Source organism: Solea solea, chromosome 15, assembly GCF_958295425.1.
Source record: "Solea solea chromosome 15, fSolSol10.1, whole genome shotgun sequence".
NCBI lineage: Eukaryota > Metazoa > Chordata > Actinopteri > Pleuronectiformes > Soleidae > Solea > Solea solea.
In genome coordinates, this window is record NC_081148.1 from 17,498,480 (window position 1) to 17,519,357 (window position 20,878).

General features: G+C 39.4%; 1 protein-coding gene across 1 annotated transcript; it reads right to left on the reverse strand.

Annotated features, from left to right (window-relative positions):
* Positions 1-242: 242 nt before the first annotated feature.
* On the reverse strand, positions 243-20,840 carry prim2 (DNA primase subunit 2). Its single transcript, XM_058651347.1, has 14 exons — positions 20,734-20,840; positions 19,477-19,700; positions 19,261-19,379; positions 19,034-19,128; positions 18,799-18,919; positions 18,067-18,162; positions 16,072-16,209; positions 11,447-11,514; positions 10,267-10,339; positions 9,821-10,006; positions 5,106-5,232; positions 4,885-4,967; positions 3,104-3,172; positions 243-628 (listed from the first exon to the last, which is right to left on the reverse strand). Exons 2-14 carry the CDS (start codon positions 19,619-19,621, stop codon positions 365-367), a joined length of 1,584 nt encoding a protein of 527 aa, XP_058507330.1. The 5' UTR covers positions 19,622-19,700; positions 20,734-20,840; the 3' UTR covers positions 243-364.
* Between the last annotated feature and the right edge of the window lie 38 nt (positions 20,841-20,878).

A 20,878-nucleotide genomic window follows, 5' to 3' on the forward strand; every position in this document is an offset into this window, starting at 1 on the left:
GACTAAATGTTTTTGTACCTTTGTAGATCCACTGTGATCTGTACATTGCAATGCACACGTGTGAAGAGTAAAGTTAAGCATAACAACAAGATTTCACGAAATCCCTGATCTAGGCTGGTTTTCTGCTAAAAGTTCAGTGGTCAGTGGAGAAAGCCCCACAATCTCTCCATTACAAGCCGTTACATTAAAGTACAAATATTGCATAGTTCTGCTTCAAATCAATTAAAGAACTACGTGAAAGATTAATGAAAATGCAGCTTTAATATTTCACAAGTGAGGTACAGATTGAACTTAAGTCAAAATATGGGCTGGCCTTCAGCTCTCATAGGAAAGACAAATATGTATAACCATGTATAAAAGAACCTCATGCGTCCTGAAAGTAAGAATCCAGGTCCTCTGGAATCTCAGCCAAATCCTGTGAGGCACTGGCTGCTGCCTCTGGTGTCGCAGTGGAGCCTCTGACAGCAGAGTTTTCCCGCGACCTCTGTGGAGTCCCCATCTCTCGCTTTATGTCCTTGCCTCCGCCTCCTCCTCCTCCTCCTCCTCCTCCTCCTCCTCCTCCCAAAACTCTCTGGCTCTCTACGAAGTACTGGTTGGGGTGGTTGAGTGAAAAATTGGCATCCTCGACCTGCTCAAAAGAGACAGAACACATGCGTTTAATTCCAGAGGAAATATTTGCAAGTCTCATTTTTCACAGAAGTGCCAGGTTGGAGGTTCAATGACCATTCAATTCTCTTTGATATGATGATCACGTAAAAAAAGCAGCTAAATTAAGGACGGAGTATTTGCTAACTTCACTAAAAATGTACACAATAATCAATAATGAAAACATTTTCAGCCTCATTTGTAAAATAAGAATCCAAATGAACTATTCCAATCAGAGCACAGTGAAAAGATGAAAAGCCCTCTCAGGAAATGAAATGTCAAAAATCGCTCACACTTAACAACCTATGAATCAGTCAAGAGACGACGTTTGAGCTCTTTCAAATCCCTCATCTGTGACCTTTAGTTTTCAAACAATTACTTAAGTGTGATTAATTCCGTCGGTGTGAGAGCATCGGTATTTTAAATTACGACGACATTTGTGCACAATAACTATGAGCTGCTGAATTGAGCTCAGTAATGAGAAATTTCACTTTGCTCTTTCCACTTTGACAGTTAATATAAGGAATTATGCCACCAAGCACTTTGGTGCGATTATAACGTGTCCTGCACGGGCCTGGGAGCGTCAGTGATCAGCGCTGATTCTGATTCAACGTACTCCTGATAAATCGCTGCCTTTATCATCAAGAGGCTCTGCCTGCTTTCATAAGAAATATCAAATTCAAGCACTTTTCAAGGACTTTGCAGATTAGTTACCTCAAACTCAACTCGGCAGTCTGGGACTCGGCATAACGGTTAATTACAGTTCAAACATTAAGAACTTTTTTAATGAGAAATATCAGGCTTGAACGCGTCTCATTTGTGCCGCGTCACAGTGATGGAGGTGACGTGGTCCCTCGCCTTGTTTAACACATCACCACCAAACAGTGAGAATTATTCAATTGTCTATAAATGTATATAAATGAGTGCACTTTTAATATTCTGTGTTCACAAACTTCCACGTCCTGACCTGGATTTTCCGTTTAATTAACAAAACCTTTTGGCGATTTTGGAGGACCTGTGGGACACTGTGTTTGTAATGTGAATTCAACATGTATAAATTGTCCTGTGAGGCAGAATAATTCATTTTACACATGACTGCAGAATACGACATCGTTGTTTTTCATTAGCCGTTTGCGGGGACTGATGAATGTAAACAAACATGACACCTGCATCTTTCATTAGAGTCGATGACCTGCCGTCGAGCCGAGGCGTTCGAGGGTTACAACTGTGTGCTCGCATAAAGTAGACAGCTGGATTTTAATGTCTGTATTTCCATACAAGATGGTTTAAAGTGGGACATGCTCTTTTTGAGAGAAACGGCACATTGTTCAGATAGAAAAACAGGCAAACCCATACTAATTATACCCAGATTTCCTCAGTTTCAGGGAACTGATGTGTATGACTAACAGCTTATGGCGGCTAAAGTGAAGGAATGTTTGAATTTACTAGGGATGGCACAATACCACTTTTTCGTACCCGATCCCAATATCACAAACTTGAATATCTATCAATAACAATATAAGTTGGATACAGTCATTATTTTACACCTTTTAAACTATGGACATTTTGGGCCATTTCAAGCTATTTACACCTAACCCTCAAAATGTCCATCTGGACTTTATTTTTTGTCCATATCCATAAAAGTGACAGAAAATGTACTGTGAGTAAGTGTTTTTGCCCATTTTTCCAGAATAACATCCAATATCTGGCAGTTATTTATAATTTACTGCATGTTAAAATATTGTATTAATGATTTAAAATGAAGAAAACAAAACGTTTTATAGTAGTTGTACATGAACACCAGATTTTGTGTGTTAAATTTGAATTTTGAACAGAATAAAACTATACGCAATTATATATATATATATATATATATACATACACACACACATATATATATATATATATATATATATATATACACATATATATAAATATACACATAAGAGCCCGTATGTCCACCAACACTTAACTAAACACCCTTGCAATCTTAAGGAAGGTGAAATCCTTTATTCCGCCCCCTTAATTGGATGCGCTCCAAACTTTAATGGGATCCTCATTGGGTCAAGGCACATCCCTCCACAAATTTGGGGAAATTGGCCGAGTAGTATTCTGGTAATCTTGCTCGAGTCAGGAAGACTGCATGAAAAACATGAGAATAACTGCTGAACCTTAAACATCCAGTTACTTATCTTCTCTAAACTAGGACTAAGAGAAGACGACTCGAGCGTCCACACCTGAATTCCATTAAATTAAATTAAACACATATGCACAGGGGACAAAAAGGATCTTAATGCTTTAATCAACCTATAAAAATTAAGTGGCTATGACAGCCAGCTAATGACAGATGTTATGACAGTCCAGGGTCTCTCTCTCCTGAGCCGTCATGCATGAGATTCAAGGACTGAGCTGTTGTCTCTGACACAGGTGGCCCAAATTAAATTCAATCTGCACTTACATTGTGTGTCAGCTCAAAGTACTTCTGGCACGCCAGCTGATAGTGCATTCCTTTAACCAGCTCCAGGATCTGCGGGACGAGGTGGAGGACACAAAGAGATGAGTTCAAAGACGTCAAGTTCAACAGTATTCCCCGCACTGTTGTTGTGCTGTCGCGCATCCAAACAAGATACTGCCAACACTTTGTGACTGTAGTTTTTGCAGTGTTATAAATCAAAATTCTTTTAACTGGCTATGCTAATGTAATGACAGCACACCGCAGGTTTATTTCTGAGCCATTTAAATACCCCAGTCCTATAACCTTCGTTAACAATTACACTCTAAAGTCTTCAAATACAGGGGCTCGGTGAAGCTGAAAGTAAGGGTGTGAGGGAGCCATAAAGGCCTCACGCACTCTTTCTCACTGTGGTATTCGAGTGACAGCACACTCAGGGTGACTTACCTGCTGAAAAATGAATCCAAGGTCCTCAGTTTTTATCCGGAGAAAGACTCCTGAGTGAGAAGCTAACTGCATCTGGCTGCTTCATTATTTCCTATTTCCCTGAAAACTGCCTCCAGCATGATACTGCCACCAGCATGCTCAACCGCTGTGGCTGGTGTTGGATCAGTGAGAGCGGTAATAAAAGGCAAACATTTGCCGTGCTGCGAGTTTTGTTTTTTGTTTATTTGGGGGGGGCAAAAAGGGCAAATATGACACCAGTATGATGTTAGTACTTCATTTTCTATTCACAAGCAGATTCTAAGGGACTAGAAAAAACAATAAATCAAACCTAGACAAAGATACTTCATCATAATATCGCTGGATTGACGACCCCGTGTGTGCCAGGTCTTTTAGAGATAAATCAATATTAGGTCATCCTTTGAAAGCAACTATTATAATGATGCATTGGGGGATTCATCAAAATGATCCAGACTTTTCATGTACTGCCTCCAACAGGTCATACTTTCACTTATCCTTCACTCCTCTTTGACTCACTTCATTTGACGCCCAGATCAAATAGACGTGTGGCTATGTGAAGGACTGCCATGGAATAATAACGCTGGGCTCCATTAACTTTTCATCTTGTGCCTTCATCGTGTCATTGTGTTCATTTGTCCAGTATTTTCACTGTCACAGGTTGCTGTGCGACATGTACCCCCTGCCTTAAACTTGTTTATTGTTTTCTAGGTAGGGTGGGGGAGCATTTTCTGGAGCTTTTTTTTTTTTTTACTGTATTGCTTAAAATCCTCTTCACAACCCGATGGTAACCAATTAATTAATGCTGTGGAACGGAAAGTCCTGTAAAAACACCATCCAATTAATTGGATCCTGATGCACCAATCAAACTTGGCAGAAAAGCCAACGACAGGTGTTGGTTGTAGACCAAAGACGTTTTTTTGGGAAAGCTGCTGCCAAGAAAAAGGCTGATGCAGAGCGATCCAATACCAGAGTGAACATCGGTGCTGCCTTTGAATGGAGGCGACGGAAAGAGCCGCAAAGTGATGCCATGGTGGCTCCGTTTCTACTGGACTGGTAGGTCAACTTTATGTCTTTGTGAACTATTTCGAGTATTTGTTGTTTTTCCTTCCAAGTATCACAGTGCTTGTGAATCCACGTTCGTGTAATCTAAAGACTACAGTTTTTCCACGACCTCCAAACCCTACCTTTAAGGTCAAACTTCTCAGACCACTTCTAACTGCGCTCTCCGATTGACGGTTTTTGGTGTAGCACCATTTGCCAACGATTATGAACGAAATCATAAATATATCGTACGATCAAAGGACAGTAAGGAAAACACCCACCTGACTGATTCCACTGGGCGACACTTTGTAGACCTGAAGCTTCTGCTTCAACAGTTCTGGGTCACTGTGACGAAATGGACATCCTACAGAAACATAACGGAAAAACAAATAATGCTACGTAAATAAATAATATTCACTTGTTTCCCTAATAGGAGGAATGGAAAACTAAAAGAGCCTGACAATGAGAGGGTAACAGCTTCTACCAACAGCTGTCTACTCACCATGATGGTCGCCTTGGCTGGGTAAGTTTGACAAAATCACCTTCATGCAACTGTAGGGGGTGTAGTCTGCTCGCTTGCCTTCTTTGCCAAACATGTGGCGAATACCATATGCATATGCTTTGTCAAACTACAGATCGAGAGAGAGAGAGAGAGATACAGAGATACAGAGATAGAGAGCGAGGGAGAAAGAACAGTGGAGAGAGAGAACCAAAAGGCATTAATGAAGATTAGAGTGTAAGAGGGACAAGGTTGGGGGTGAAAAGAGACATCGTTATACATCATGTCAGTTTTGACAGAGTGTTTTCCTCAATGAAATATAGCGCTATTAAAGAGAACGTGCTGTAGAGGTGTCACCATACTCAAGGCAAGTGAAATATGGACCATGGTAATACTGCCGTCTCAACCTCACGGTGCTTTTGCCCCCTGCCCTGAGCCCTTTGATATAATATGACAAGTAAGGTCCAGTGTGGAACCTTTAGGAGGGTTTACTGGCAAGAAATTGGGATATACTATACTCATAAGTATGTTTGTTGTTGTAGCGTAAATGGACAAACCAACCACAGCACGTATTTCAGTGTGAAGAGACTTGCAAAAAAGTATTTGCATTATTTCTAGTATGCAAATGCAACCATAGCTAATCGATGCACTTGGTAAAAGGAGTCAGGGGCAGTCTCACCGTTAGATGTCCTTGGGCTTTTACTGTAAATAGAACCCTCACAATCACAATATGAAGTACCAGTATTTAGTGCAATGTATCTGTCATTACTACCTTAAAATAGAGGACTTCACCATTTTATTTGGAAAGTAAATAACCAGTTTAAAAGTATTTAGGTACACAATTTACATACGGTAATGGTTTTTGCTATCTTGGAGTTTTGAGTTTTCTTTTTTGAGAGAAAGAGCATATTAAAAAGGCAATAGTATGAATATGGACATTTGTTTCCAACACTGAAATTCTATTTACTCCACAGTTAATCTAGAAAATAAATGATGCCAAATTTCTGGCTCTTTTTACCAAATAAAAGTGCACCTCCAAATTATGACTGGCGTATTGAAATGTATAAACAAGCTGCATTCAGTCAGACAAAACTGGACCGTCAGTTTATCAAAGACCTCAGAGCAGCAGCAGCAGCAGCAGTTGTAATATGTGGAAAATCTTTATACGATCTCCCAATAATCAAAACATCAAGGTCAAGGACAAGTGAACTGTACTAATAAATTGCCAGACGTCTGCAGAGTCTCATACCGTAATCCGTCCAGTGTGTTCTAAACTAAACACTCCTACATACTTTTAAATGGGAGGGGGTGGGGGGGGGTCGTCATTCTGCAAAACTCTCCGCAGTGGACTGCTTTAATACGTGCACTGCCTCTTTGCAACCATTAAAAATAAATTACAGGGACCCTGCCTCTAAAAAGCAAACAGTAAAATCCACGCAGTGCACTTCAACGGTGGCAGAACACAATCACCATGACTGCACCCATCATAACACATTAATGTTGCAATAAAGCCCCTGAACTTGCTAATGAGACAAGCCGCAAAGGCACTTTTAAACCCAATAAAAACTTATTTAAGTACAGTAAATCAAATATTAATTATGTAGAGCTTCTTAGGAACTTTAAGAGGCTGTTTTCTGATTTAATACCCTGCTAGTCTATTAAAATGAATCCTCTGCTGACGTGTGTTTAAAGTGCACGTATATGAAATACTGGGATTGGGACGTAAAAGGATCTCACATGATCTAAAAAGTGATAGAGTCTGAACTTAAGTCCCTTGTAGAGTGTGAATTAATATAATGTGTAACCACAATTCAGTGCTAAAACTCCCTCAGCACAGAATTCTGATGGATAAAACTGCTTTAAATATGTGTTTTTCCAAATACACTTTAGATAATCCTGGATCTACTCTGCCAGGGTTGGCCTCTAAACCCACATAACTGGGAAAATCACGGTAAAAATTCAGAACACAAACACATAAGACGCAATAAAGGAGGAGGAGAGTCACATAGTTCCCTCTAGTGCACATTTTGGCTCCTGGGACTACATCAGCTGCAACATCCCCCCACACTCCAGGACACATTGACAAAAACCTGCAGCGGTGGAGACAGAGAAATAGGACACAATCAAAGGGATTATGAACGCGTGTGAGCGTGCATGTGTATAAACTTGGCATGGCTTCTTAGCCTCAGTCCACAGTGACTGGTGTGCCTGTAGCTCCAATCTCTTTTGTAAGTGATACTACCAAAATACCTTTTAATCTGCACTACGGGTCCTTTAACAAACTAAAGCCATAAAAAAATAAAAAATACTGCATACAAGTACACATTAAGTTCTGACATTTGAGGCCTATATCAGCATCTGCAGAGTACTTTTAAATTGGTCCCTAATGATTTCCTACATGGCTCTATCTCATTGAACGTCGTCCTTTTTTAAAAAAAATGAATAAAAGAACAGAAAAACATTTACTCACACAAAATCCCTTCACTTAGATCTCTTCAAGAAAAACCTCTTCCCAAAGTAAAGCAGACCGCAAAAAGAGGAGCTGGGGGCTACTTTGAAATGTCCCGAAAATACCAGCGATTTAAATAGTATAGCGTGCATTTGTACCCAAAGAGTTTAAATGAAGTGTCATCTAATGACTCTCCGCTACAGTCGCAAAACACCCAAGTGGAAACCCAGCCGATAAATGTGGAAAAATGGTGTCAGTTGGTATAAATTAATTAACCGGAAGTTGACATGGGTTCAGAGCAGCACCGTCCTACAGCATAACAACACACTGGAATGTGGTGCAAACAGACGTCCCTCATTGATAGATCAAGATGATTTCATCAATTTTCTCTCTCGCTCTCCCTCCAGCCTAATATTACACTGCCTCTCTTCCTCCAGGCCTCCCTTTCAGCATCGCTGCCTCCCATCTTTTTCTCTGTGCCAGTCGCATACTAATGAGCCGGCTTTGTGCAGCTTGCCACAAAGTGCAGTCCCTGACACAACACATACATCACTGTGAAAGCTGTGATCTGGTCAGCACCGTTCTGCTGCCTCTGCTGTGAAACAAGAGCCGGGCTTTGTGCAGAGCCCCCATCACACCTCCTCTGAGAGCAAGTACATGGGTACAAAGCCCCCCGGGAAATGGAGACAGGGATACAGTGTACTGTAGTTGCCGTGAGGTTCATCCTCGGTTGATAACTGGCACAGCAGAGAGTAAAAAAAAAACACAGGAGGCAAGGATGGGACACTGCCTTGTTACTGTAGAAACGTCATGTAACAGGTGTCACGTCGACCATCCTATTATTCACATGTTAACATTAAACATGGGACATTTTTTACATGGTTCAAAGGAAAATGCTTTATTCTGCAGTTAATGATTAATTTTTTTTACATTTTGATTTTACTCATTTTATAATCCGATTTAAAAGTGTCTTGGTATTGTTAAAGCGCTATTAATTATTATAGGGGGGCAAAATACAATTATTTTAATAACTTGTCAATTATTTTCTCAATGAATCATTGAAAATCAAATCAAGTTTTAATAATTTCTTTGTCCGATTAAACATTGCAGCCCAACTTAATTATTAATATTACTGTATTAAACAGCCAGCAGGCCATTGCTTTTACAGTGATAAAAGGGTAAACTTAATGATGAAGGGCAGGCTGAATTAATTATCTTTATTGTCTCTGACGTTAGCAAAGTATAAATTTAGGCCACATCTGCAAATTACCTGCTACGTGTACTCTTCTGCTGTTTTTTAATCAAGTTGTTCTTTTGCCAAATGCCAAAGTTTCGTAATTATTTGAATTAGTGAAAACAGTAAAGCCTCTTTACAGATCTTTGTGTATCAGTCTAATCAAAATGATTTAATGGATCTTTAAAAAAAAAAAACTGGAGGATCATCAGGAAACACAGACTCGGGCTCAACATATTCCCAGAGTACTTCGTAAAAGACTTACAGATGGTCCAGAATGCAGCTGAGCGTCTGGTCTTCAATCAGCCTAAAAGGGCACACGTCATTCTGCTGCACATCAACCTCCCACCGCTCGACTAAGAGTCAAGTCACTTTAATTCTTGCATACAGAGTGACTTCTGGGTCAGCAGCACCCATTTACTTAAACTCAAACATATGGGGTTTTCGCTCCTCCAAGAAACATCATGTGGCACTGCCATCCCAGCAGCACACCAGGCTAATCACAGTCCACTCCAGACGGTTCCCCTCTGTGATGCTCTGATGGTAAAATGAGCTGCCAAATGTTATCAGGGACTTCCTCTTCTGTGTCCTCAAGACACATCTCTTCTGCAAGAACCTCCTCTAACGCGCTAACATGCCTAAGTAGCTCTTGTCTTGGCGAGTAGACTTCTTCTTCACCTCATGATCTAATACAGTGCAGAAGTTTTGCAGCTCCAAGCCGCAGTGGATGTGGCTGATGCAAATGGGCGGGGCGTGACGTAATTAAGGAAGAGACAATAGAATATTCAGTGTCGGTATCAGTCTGATACTCATCAAAATCACTGGATTAGATATCGGGGGGGGGGGGGGTTTTAATCAACACAGGTATGACGTGGTCAATATAGCTGTAACCCCACCCCCGGCACTACTAATTAATGTGCGGAGCAGCACTCAGGAGAGAGAACGGCATTAAGACGAAATGTCACGGCATATTGGGTTGCCTTCGTATGAGGAAAACGTGAGATAGTACACAGTATTTGTTATTGCACACATTACCTTGTCTGCATCCACTTTGCCTCTGATGAACTCCAACCTCCAGAACTGCAGCGCCTGCTCCAGAGAGAGGCCGATGCCTTTGAGGAAGAGGCCGTACTGCATGCGGCCTCCGTGACGGAGGTGGTGGTTTTCTCTGAGAGCTTGGTGGAGCTGCCTCATACACAGTGGGAAGGACTTCCCTGAAAGCTAGAGGCAGACACTAATTAATGACCAGGACACAAAAAAAAATAACTACTTTAATTTGTCAGTGCCAGTAAATATCTAATTACTTTCAATAATAGGACATGTTAAACATAATGTGAAGCGATTGATTACAAGCAATGGTGCCTCAAACACGCCGGAGTTTCAAACCCAACCTCATCTCTCCTCTTTTTACACCAGTTATTCCCAGGCACGACGGCACCCTGAACTTGACATTTCAAGAATAAATGGTCAGAGCAACTCACTGGATCAATTTGTTCCAAGGAGATTTTGCCCACATTCTTCTGAACACTGTAATCCTGTCCCACATAGGCATGACTGAAAAAAGAAAGAGAGAATATCAACCATTTGAACACGTGCGTGAAAAATAAACACTGCGTCCGCAATGCAATTTCAGAAAGATATCTGGGCTAACGAGAAAAGTAAGTGTGTTTTCTGAGGCACGTGGTTTCAAGAAACAACAATAAAAGCCCCAACATTGAATCTAAGATTGATGAGATTGACTATGATGAGAAAAAACCTGAAAGAGTTGCTATCGGTAGTTTTTAAATTGCCGACTGTCCTCCGACTCCTGTGTGACAGTGTTTCACATCACACCCCCCGACCACAGAGATTAGTGGCCTACTCGCTAATCTCAAAAAACCTCCCCACTAATCCCCATCAACAATCAGGCAACATGACTCCCCCCAGCCCGATATTCATGTTCTTACTTTTATCTAAAAGAAGATAAAAACACCGTCCCCTCTAAAAGTAATTCCTCTTTGCTATTGATACTGAAGTCCATTGAAGTCGACTGCTATTAAGCCACCGTTTAAAGCTAACTCGCGCTGTTTCAGATTCACTTTATCTTTTGATGGCGTCCGCATACAAGGTTTGTACATTAAGCTGCGGCACTTTAGTATTAGAAGTTGGAGGCGTTTTGATTTGAATATTGCAGTGGATGGAAAACGAAGTACGTTTCTGTGTATTCTGACCAAACGTAACACGTCAAGATAAGCAACTCCTTTAACTGCTCCATTCCTGTTTGGTGGGAAACCCTCTTACAGTGTGTCCGCGTCTAAGACAGCGATCACAGGACCACACCAAGCAGGTTTGTCAGCTCTGCAATCTGTACATTCTTCATAATTGATCCCAAAACGCAGCCCTCACGGCGATTGTGTGTAGAATAAAACACATGAGAAATCGGAGGAGACGTGACAAACATGTTTCAACAATAGCAATAGTCGATGGCGCACACGTGGCCACGCACTGTACTGTAAATTCCCACAGCATCTGGAAGTGTCGACAGCGACAAATTGGGTTGACTCAAACCCTGGCCACAAGCCCCCGGCACTCCTCAATGATCCAAACATCAATCCTGCTAAATCTCTTCTTCAGCAGAGTTCGGGGCAAAATGGGAACAGCGTTATTAATCCTGCTGCTTACCTGAGATGGTTAAGAAGAGGTTGGAGCCGTTCATCAGAATGCACTGCGGGTAGCGAGCGTGCTGCCAGCTGCAGAGACAGGAATCGCGTGAGTGATGGTAAACAGTGTAGATAGAAGGACTAGAATGGTCTTCCGTTGCAGCCTGAGCGCAAACATGAAAAGATGCTTATGAAAAATGATTCAAGTGCATGGCTGAAGCAGGTGGAACAAGACTGAAGCAAGTGTTAAAACTAATTGAGTACAATGTACAATGTTGATTTGGGTTGCAACAAATTATCAGTTGATTGATGATTCTTCAATTGCTGAATTCATTGATAAAAAAGAAAAACCCTGTTGTGAAATTGTTCTGGGTTTTTTGCTCTTGTATGACAGTAACCTGAATGTCGTTGATCTGTTTAGAGCTGCAACGAGCGATTCTTTTCGGAGTAGATTAATCTGTCGATTACTTTCTTGATTCATCGAGTACTTATTGGTCCATAAAATGTCAGAAAATGTCGATTGGTGTTCACCAAACCTGGAAATGATGACGTTCTCAAATGTCTTGTTTTGGCCACAAACCAAAATGAGTCAATTTTAATAATTTCTTTGTTATACGGAGCAAAGAAAGCAGAATATATTCACATTAAAGAAGCTGTAAAATCTGAAAGCTTGTTTTTATTATAAAAAAAACAATTATCAAAATAGCTGACGATTAATTCAGTAATCGATTATTAATTGATTGATCAAACAATCGCTGGAGCCCTAGACCTGTTGACAAAATAAAACGTGTGTATGTTACTTTGAGTTTTAGGAAACACCAAAAACAGTTTCCACCGTTTAATGGATGACTAATCAATAAACCAAGTAAAAATAATAATAATAATAATAATAATAATCTTCTCCATTTAGTGTAGTTCAGCTATACATGCACTTTGAATTTTTCATTTTAAAACTAAGCATTAGAGATGAACTCACGTCCCTCCTTAAAAAAAGCTTTACTTCATAACTTAATAACTTTAAAAATGTGGCTACAAATTCAACCTCACACATTCACAGGCGACATCTTAATATTCGGTATCATGTGTGTTAGAACAAATAAACCAAGAGCTGGAGTCATATGGAGGAGCAGCTTTCAATTTCATGCCTTTTTAATGACACATTTCCATGATGCCCCGTTGCTGTACCCAGTGGAGGAGAATAACCGTTATTGTAGTACAAACAGTCATAATGGCACAGTCACAAGAAAAATTGTTTGAACATTTTTCTCTTCCAACAGTTAGTGGTCCAGATAATTACCAGGAAATTGGAAAAATGGCTGAACTGGACTAAGCTGACCCTGTTGTTTGCCTTTCTATCATTTCTTTTCTAATCCTGCTTGTGTTCCCCATAACCAGGTTAAAGCTAACCAAGGATTTGTTACCCACTATTCCAACATTCGAACTCTAAACAACGCCACAAAGAGTACACAATCTGATTGTTGGAGACGACTAGAATAGATTTTCCCAGCAGTGCATTTTCTCAGAGCAGAAACCCATTAGGGATTTCTCAACTAACTTGCTTAGTAGTGGCTTCTAGCTGAGTTATTCCGTTTGCCAATACACATTTTAGCAGATAAGTGGCCAAGCTTAGTCTACCACTTTGTCATGAACAAAGGCTTTACCCTAAAAAGCATGGTATTGAAACCGACAGGCTCAGTCAAAGGCAAGAGACGGAGAACAGAACAAAAACAAGCCTTTGATCAAAGTGCCAAAGTGTTTTCAACGCGCAAGGCAACAATCAGTGTGCAGTAGTGGACTCAATCAGATTAAATGCAATTTTAAACACAGTCAGTCACTATCATATAGTTTATCCACCACAAACTAAAAGTATATGGTATAAACCTGTGTAAGACCAACTTGAAATAAAGACAATGGACAAAGGCAAATTGACCGTAGGTGTGAGATGTGGCCCGGTGATGGACTGGTGACCTGTCCAGTGTGTACTGCGCCTTTCGCCCTATGTCGGCTGGGATTGGCACCAGTGGAGGATAAAGTGGTAGAAAATGGATGGAAGGATAAAGAAGCATAACCATCAAGCCAAATCAAAAAAAGTCTTTGATGAAAAGGTGTTTTGTAACTCCTTCCCTTCTATTATTGTTGTAAATATTTGCTTTTTGCACAACGGTGAGGTGATGTTTTCCTCATCAGTCCAAACATACCTCCTCCTTTCATTCACCATTTCTGCTATTTTTTCTTTTTTTTTTACCTCATCCTTTATCCGCTGAATCTGTTCCCACTGCACTCATTCACATTCATCTTTGATCTGCCAACATTTCCACCTTTGTAGAGCTTACAATTTTTTATGCACTATGCACTTTTAAGTGTGAATAGAAAATGTGAATACAACTGGCTCAGAGAGCCACCGAATGAGTGACGGGGGTCTAATAATCAAGATAAAAACCCAAAAAGTAGGCACCAAAAATGGGCACAAGTATGCAAGGTCTTCCATGTTAATCTAAGAATTTCTCTAGAAATTCATTTCTAGTTTCATGGATGTGATTTTACTTTATTGTGCAAGTATCACATGTTGCTGTTGAGGACATTTGAGAACTTTTCATTCTCAAATTGTGTTGACTTGTGCTTGTTCTGATTATAACTGCTCTGTATCACAAAATGATGGATCATATCAGTTTAATTTCAATTCCAAACAGTACACTAAATAATTACAAGTCTGTGGCGGTAATTCACCTATAGAGTCAGTTCCTTGCACGTCTACAAAAGCACGAGCTGCAAACCAAACAGTGCCACTGCCTTCAGTTGTTGATCATGCCTGTGCCCTCTCTCCAGTCACGACCCCACCACACAGTGTAACTGAACCTTGGTTGTCTCCTCGCATGTATTATGAAGAATGCCCCCGGCTCCCAAAACATCATGATTCACCTCCCCCAGGGCATTCAATGCATTGCACAAGTGTGCCGATACTGCAAATTCAGAACACAGTCCACCTTCCACAGCCTTAAAAAAGAAAAAAAGAAAAAACGTGCCCACAGGGAAAATAACCATTTTCAGACTAGCTGTCTCCAGCTTTCCCTCCAGCCATTTTATGTCATGTGTGCACACATATTTCCCCTCATCCCAACCCTGCATTTCTCCATTTTTCCTTCAGGGCTCTGAAGGGACAGGCACACTTGCAGTTTGGGCATAAAGCATCCATACTTCCTGTACACACAACATTGATTTACATAAGGGAGCGAACGAAACACAACCACTTTGCAACATGGGTGGAAATCTCTAGGTACCTCCCAGTTGGACTCCATGACGACTCCATCACAAAATGATTATCGATGCATCTTGACGCCTCTTAATTTGAATTAGAAAACAAGTTAATAGTCTATTATTTAATATTAACCGAGACTAGAACAGAACAACATACTACAGTAATTCTGAGGAAACCTCTAACAGCAGCACCCACATTATGTACCTGTTTTTTTTTTATGTTTTAAGTTAAGTTTCAAACATCTAGAGAAAAATATGGAGAAAACCAAATTACTGGCTATAGAGATGCACAATCTAAGACACTGAGAGACAGAGAGAGCGAGAGATACTTGCTGCAGTCATCAGCTGTCTCCTTCGGCAGATTTTGACAGAGAGTTGAACAATAATTCTATTTTTTTTTTCATTATTGGCAGAGACAAGTCCACCTGTGACTGCAGAGTCACAATGTCCTGTTGAAATAAGCAAAGGGGGAGGGATGCGCGCTGCGGTTTACGCTGATGTTTCTCCACGACTCCCTCCAACTGATCTTTACAAAAAAAGCCTGTGTTCTTTTGAAAAATCTCAAATTAACATGGATTAAACTCTCCTTTCATTCCCCCTCATGGATAGTGGAGATGATTGACTTTCCCGTATCAATTTATGATAGTTCAAGACAGAATTATGCTAAGATTCAAGATTTTTTTTTCCCCACCCTTACTTTCCAATACAATGTAAAAAGGAGCTGCTCTAGTGTAATGAATCAGAAAGGTGTTGATTAAAATCTACAGAGCAGCTTTTCTTTTTTTTTTTTTACTTTAAATACTAAAAGGTCAGGGTTGTAGTGGGTGACATTATATTTACCAGCTATGAGTGCATGCATGGTATTGTTTTGTGTGTGTGTGTGTGTGTGTTTTTGTGCATACACATTCTTATGCAGCAGTCTTAGTGCCTATGCAACCCTGAGTCCATCACAACCAAAACCCTAAACCTAAATCAAATTTAAACACTAGCTATAAAAACAAGTCTTAACCCTTTAAAAGCCATTTAAAGTTATGAGGACCAGCCAAAATGTCCTCACTGCCAACTATAGACGTGTGCACACGAGTGTGTGTGTGTGTGTGTGTGTGTCTCCCCTGAGGAAATGACTGTGGCAGGACTGACAACAGAGACATTTTAAGCACTTTGGCAGGCCTGGACACATCTATGGACAGATTATGTTGCAATAGTGACACAAGATAAAGCAATAATCAGAGACTCAACCTGCTGTTGCGATCCCATGTTAACGTTGTCTCCGATGTTACAAGGAAATGATTGTGCTCTGCGTTTGCTCCACAAATTGCAGTTTCTCCCATGTTTCTTTTTTTTTTTTACACAAGATTCTTTCTAAAGCAGCGAGGAGTTGTAAACACTTACCGCGAGAGCTTTTGATAGTCTTGTGCGAAAATCGTTGATAACAATGGCGACGATGTCCTGGTGTGGAATGTACACGTAGCCTGCTTTGAGGTACACCTTTCTTGTTCGCACCAGATCCAGGGCGTCTTGAAATGGAACCTTTAAAAAAAAAAAAAGAAAGAAAAAAGAGGAGTTGGGGGAGAAAAAGGGTTATAAATAATTGATGTATTCAAAAGCTGTCATGTTAATATTCTGTTTGCATGTGTGAGTGTCGGGATTATAAGGTCATCCCGTTTGCCCTTATACTTTCTGGCCGCTCCGAAATGTGATCCAAGAATTAACACGGTCCAGCGATGTTCAGTAAAATCAGATGTAATGATTAACATTCTCTCAACGAATAAACTGTCAGCAACAAACAAATGTAAATTCGGTGTCAAGCAGCAGGGCACGACATTTCACCCTCTTCTTTTCATTTTGTGAAAAGGCAAAATGTAGACTTAGATTTGGACGTTTATGAAGATCAACTGTCAATCAAGCGCTTCATTCACACTGCTTTAAGAAATGCTTCCACTCAACATTTTGTGAGTCAGCAGGTTCATATACATTTTCCAAGGTCAAATTCAGGCAGATTTATATGAATCTTTACATACTCCTGACAAGATTATTTCACTATTTCTTTCACATTAAAAGAGACAGAATTTTGCAATAAAAAACCAAATCTGTGTTGACACACAACTGGTTCTGGGTCCAGTTATTTATATTTATTAGTATTTATTTATTACATATCTAATATGCAAATTATTCAGCCAATAAGCCATTTTGGTGAAAGAAAAACTAAATTCAAGAACTTGTCAAACCTTGAAAAACACAACATTGAAATTGAAGTCTTTTTTTTAAGGATTTCAAGCACCCATATGAACCTAAACATGCACAATATTCAGACTCATATGGAAGAGTCTATTCTCCGGTAAGGTAAACTACTACAGGAAGAAAAACACTATTTGCTCCTTCATTTCTTATTAAAAGATGATCCAACTCTGTCTGACAAAAACACTGGCCCTGGAGGTTGAGGAGATGAAAGAAATGAAAAAAAAAACAAGACAGAATTAAGCAGAGAAATCTGTTTTGCTTTAATGCAATCCATAATTTTTTTAGCGTTCCGTTCACAGTTCACTACCCATCTACACTGGCACTCTGGGGGAAATTGAGATTACAAACAATTGGAGACACTGATGAGAAAGCTCTTATTCCAAAACCCAACAGCAGACCAAAGGCAGAAAATACAAATGTTTGGTTTTATAATTTGTTCCTCAAAATGTTTTATTAAAACTCTGACCAACCTTTACACTGCATCAAAATAAAACAATACAAGGTTTGTGATTTGTAAATAGTGATGTAGTAATGTTAGTTAATATCTCAAAATACTGTTGTTTTACCCCATAATGAGCCTTTATATTTATATTAGGAGCCTGGTCAGCTCCACAGAGAACTCTATTTTGGATCACCATGTTTTTACAACTTGAGTTTTGATGCTAAATAAAGGCTTCATAGTTTCTCCAACAGGATATTCATCTTCAAAATGCAGCTTGACTCATGAATGTTGCCACATTTTACAAACTGTACCTTTAAATCCAGAGGAGATAACCTATTGTACGTTTCCCATACTGCAACTCAATAGTTTAATTTCCTCTCTTATGTCTTCCTTAGTACATGCCCCAACTTTAAACCTTAAATTATTAACTCAACTTTCTCTGTCACTCTCAGGAAACAATACAAAACATTTGACTTAATAGTGAATAAAATCATTATTCTCAGAGTGATACAGTGGTGATTGGTCAATTTCAGAACATTTTCTGTTTAAATGTTAAAACGGATTCATTCATTGATATTGTAACATCATTTCTTGTGTCTATAGAGCATGGCTTGCTTCTAAAGCTTTCATCCGCCTCCTAAAATATGATAAAACTAAGTGGTCTGACTGAGAAATAAATATATAAATAGAGGAGGGTAACTCACTTTGTAGAAGTCCTGATCCTTCACGGTGATTCCACTGACATTGTAACTGGAGTTGATAAGTTTTTCCTGCAGACTCATCTTCTCTTCAGCACTGATCTGAAAAATTATTGACGACGATGATGAATTTCAGCGAGGAGCAGCAAAGGCAAGCGTCAGCTTTAATATGCAAGAAGGTCGAAGCTCATGGAAATCAAACGTCATTCGTCAAAGGGAGACAAAGTGTTCATCATTGTTTGACGCGTTATGTGTTGATAAATGATGTTTCCTCTTTAGCTTTGGTAAAAAAAAACACTGCACCACTTTTCTTAAGTTAAACTTCAAGAAATAAAAAACCTAACATGTGGATGTCTGATTTTTTTCTTATATTTATGATTGAAACATTAAAAGCAAACCAAAAAACTTTAAAATCAATGTTAAGAAAAGCCTTTAAATTTCATAGTGCAGTTACAATGATCAAACAGCTCCACCTAGTGATAAAGTACATTACTACATTGTATGGAGGAAGCGTGTGCTGCTCACTGTCTGGTTGACTCCCACTACGGACTGAGAACTTAATTACTTAATTTAGGACTTTGAAGCACAATATTGACATATTGGTAAGATGTCACTTTCATATTCAACTCTCAGGTTACAAAATAGAAACAGTTTCTTCAATCAAGAATGACTCTTTTTGTATTATTTTCTCTTTTATAACAAGGTAGAAAACATGAAATTAAGGTAAAGTAAACTCACCGTATTATATTGCAGATTATTTTTGTGCAGAAATTCAAGCTTTTGTTTTGCCTCCAGCTCATTGAAGCGGTAGCGGAAAAGATCTACTTCCTGTTGTATAAACCAGCGCCTGAGATCTTCCCTTAAGAATTAAAATTGGAATAAAGCACTTAGTATAATTACATGTGATTTACAGTATATCCATGATTCTCCATAGCATGTTTTTTCTTTCTTAATAATGAGAGACTTTACTTACGTTTGGCAATAGGCAAGCCTGAGAATGAAGTGAGAGATATGATCCTTTCTTCTTTTCTCGTGTTCACTTAGTCCAATCTGAGGTTTTTTTTGATCCTTGATGGGTTAACAGAAATATTTTAACTTGTGCAAAACAAAAAAAATACACGTAATAATGACATTTCAGTAGCTAAACCCACCACACATGCAGGCTTGGTTTGGAGTGTATGTCGTGTTAAAGATACTCACAGTCTGTGATGGTGATCTGTAAGGAAAGTTCAGGTTTTTAGACTCAGTCTCCAGTTTCTTTTTGTAGTCTCCCGTTGTTTTCACGTGGCGCACTCCCAAAGTCTCAACAGACTTCAACACTGCAGTGGTATTAAAAGAACACAGTGGAGACGGTGCTTACAGCAAATGATATACTTCAAATTTCATTTCATTAACGTGACAAAAAGAATGACTTACATTTCAGTCTGTCCACAGCAAATGCCTCGAATTCAGTGAGAGAGATGTTTTCAAGAGGAGGCTGCCCGTAAAACTGCAGGGCACATCCATAGAGCTCTGTTTGAGGGCTGCTGATGAACTTCTTTCTTCTGCTATGAAACTGCATGGTGGCTGATGATGGGCGAGTAAACCAAGTGTCTTCAGTGGATCACCAGACGTTTAAGCAGTAGAGGTGCAACTACAAACTTTAATTTTTAGAGCACACACACACAATAACATACAGATCAGTAGGAGTTTCATTACAAGTGAAAATATAGCCAAGGACACAGTTGATGACCTCCATCACCCTCATCATGACAGTGTGTTGTTTCAGCTATACAGGTAGTTTGAGAAATGGTAGGGTAGATTAAATGGCTCCAACTTCTCAAAGAACTATATTTCACATACTGTATAAGAGGTAGTAATCTTTAGGATTAAACTGTTCGTTGGACAAAATATTGGACGATTACGTTGACATTTAGAGAAACAAATAATAATTGATTAAAAACTAGCAATTGGTAGATTAATTAACAAAGATGTGTTTCAACATTCAGTAAATAAAACATGATACATTGGAGTAAACTCATATAACTTTGTTATAAAATTAGGGCTTCAGCAATGAATTACTAAACAATGACTAAATTAATCATGAACTATTTCGAAAATTGATTAATTGCTTTGAGTGTTTTTCCTTAATAATTAAAACAAGCTGTCTGATTTTTATGATGAAAATAATCATTAGTTGCAGCTTTAAATGAAATACAAACATACTGTAAGGTGCCACTGCCAACAAAATACCCCAGACTGATACATGTTAATGCAATGCTGTGACTAAAAACTATACAAAATGTGCAATATTAATAACCACTCAAGACATATGACCAGAGTATATGGACAATAGCCACGCATAAACAGTCAGATTGTTTCTAGGCTGATCTACTCTTTACCGTACCAATATGGAGTTGAAACTAATATTACACAATGTAGCAAGATAACAATGTAAAAAGACGACTAAAAATCGAATAGATTGCGTCTTTAATTGATACACAGTGTCATAACCGAAGTGAGCTTGGATTTGTCAACAACACGCATCACTGACGCAGAGAATATGCTAGCTAACACACAGTAAACCACCTCCGGTCCACCTGGGAAAGTAGTTTTAAACACGACTGTGCTCTAAAATAAACTCACGAAAGCAAGTTACAGAATAGTCAGTCTGTAATTTTATCGTTACATTACCGAATAAGCGCTGGGACAGCTGCCCGTGAGGTCACTCCCGCCAAACTAAGTGGGCTGTTCAACAAACGCGGGTAAACGATGACGCTTTTCACCAACACAGGAAGAGGAAACGGTCGTGTTAAGTGGGCGCTCGTTTGGTTGTTCT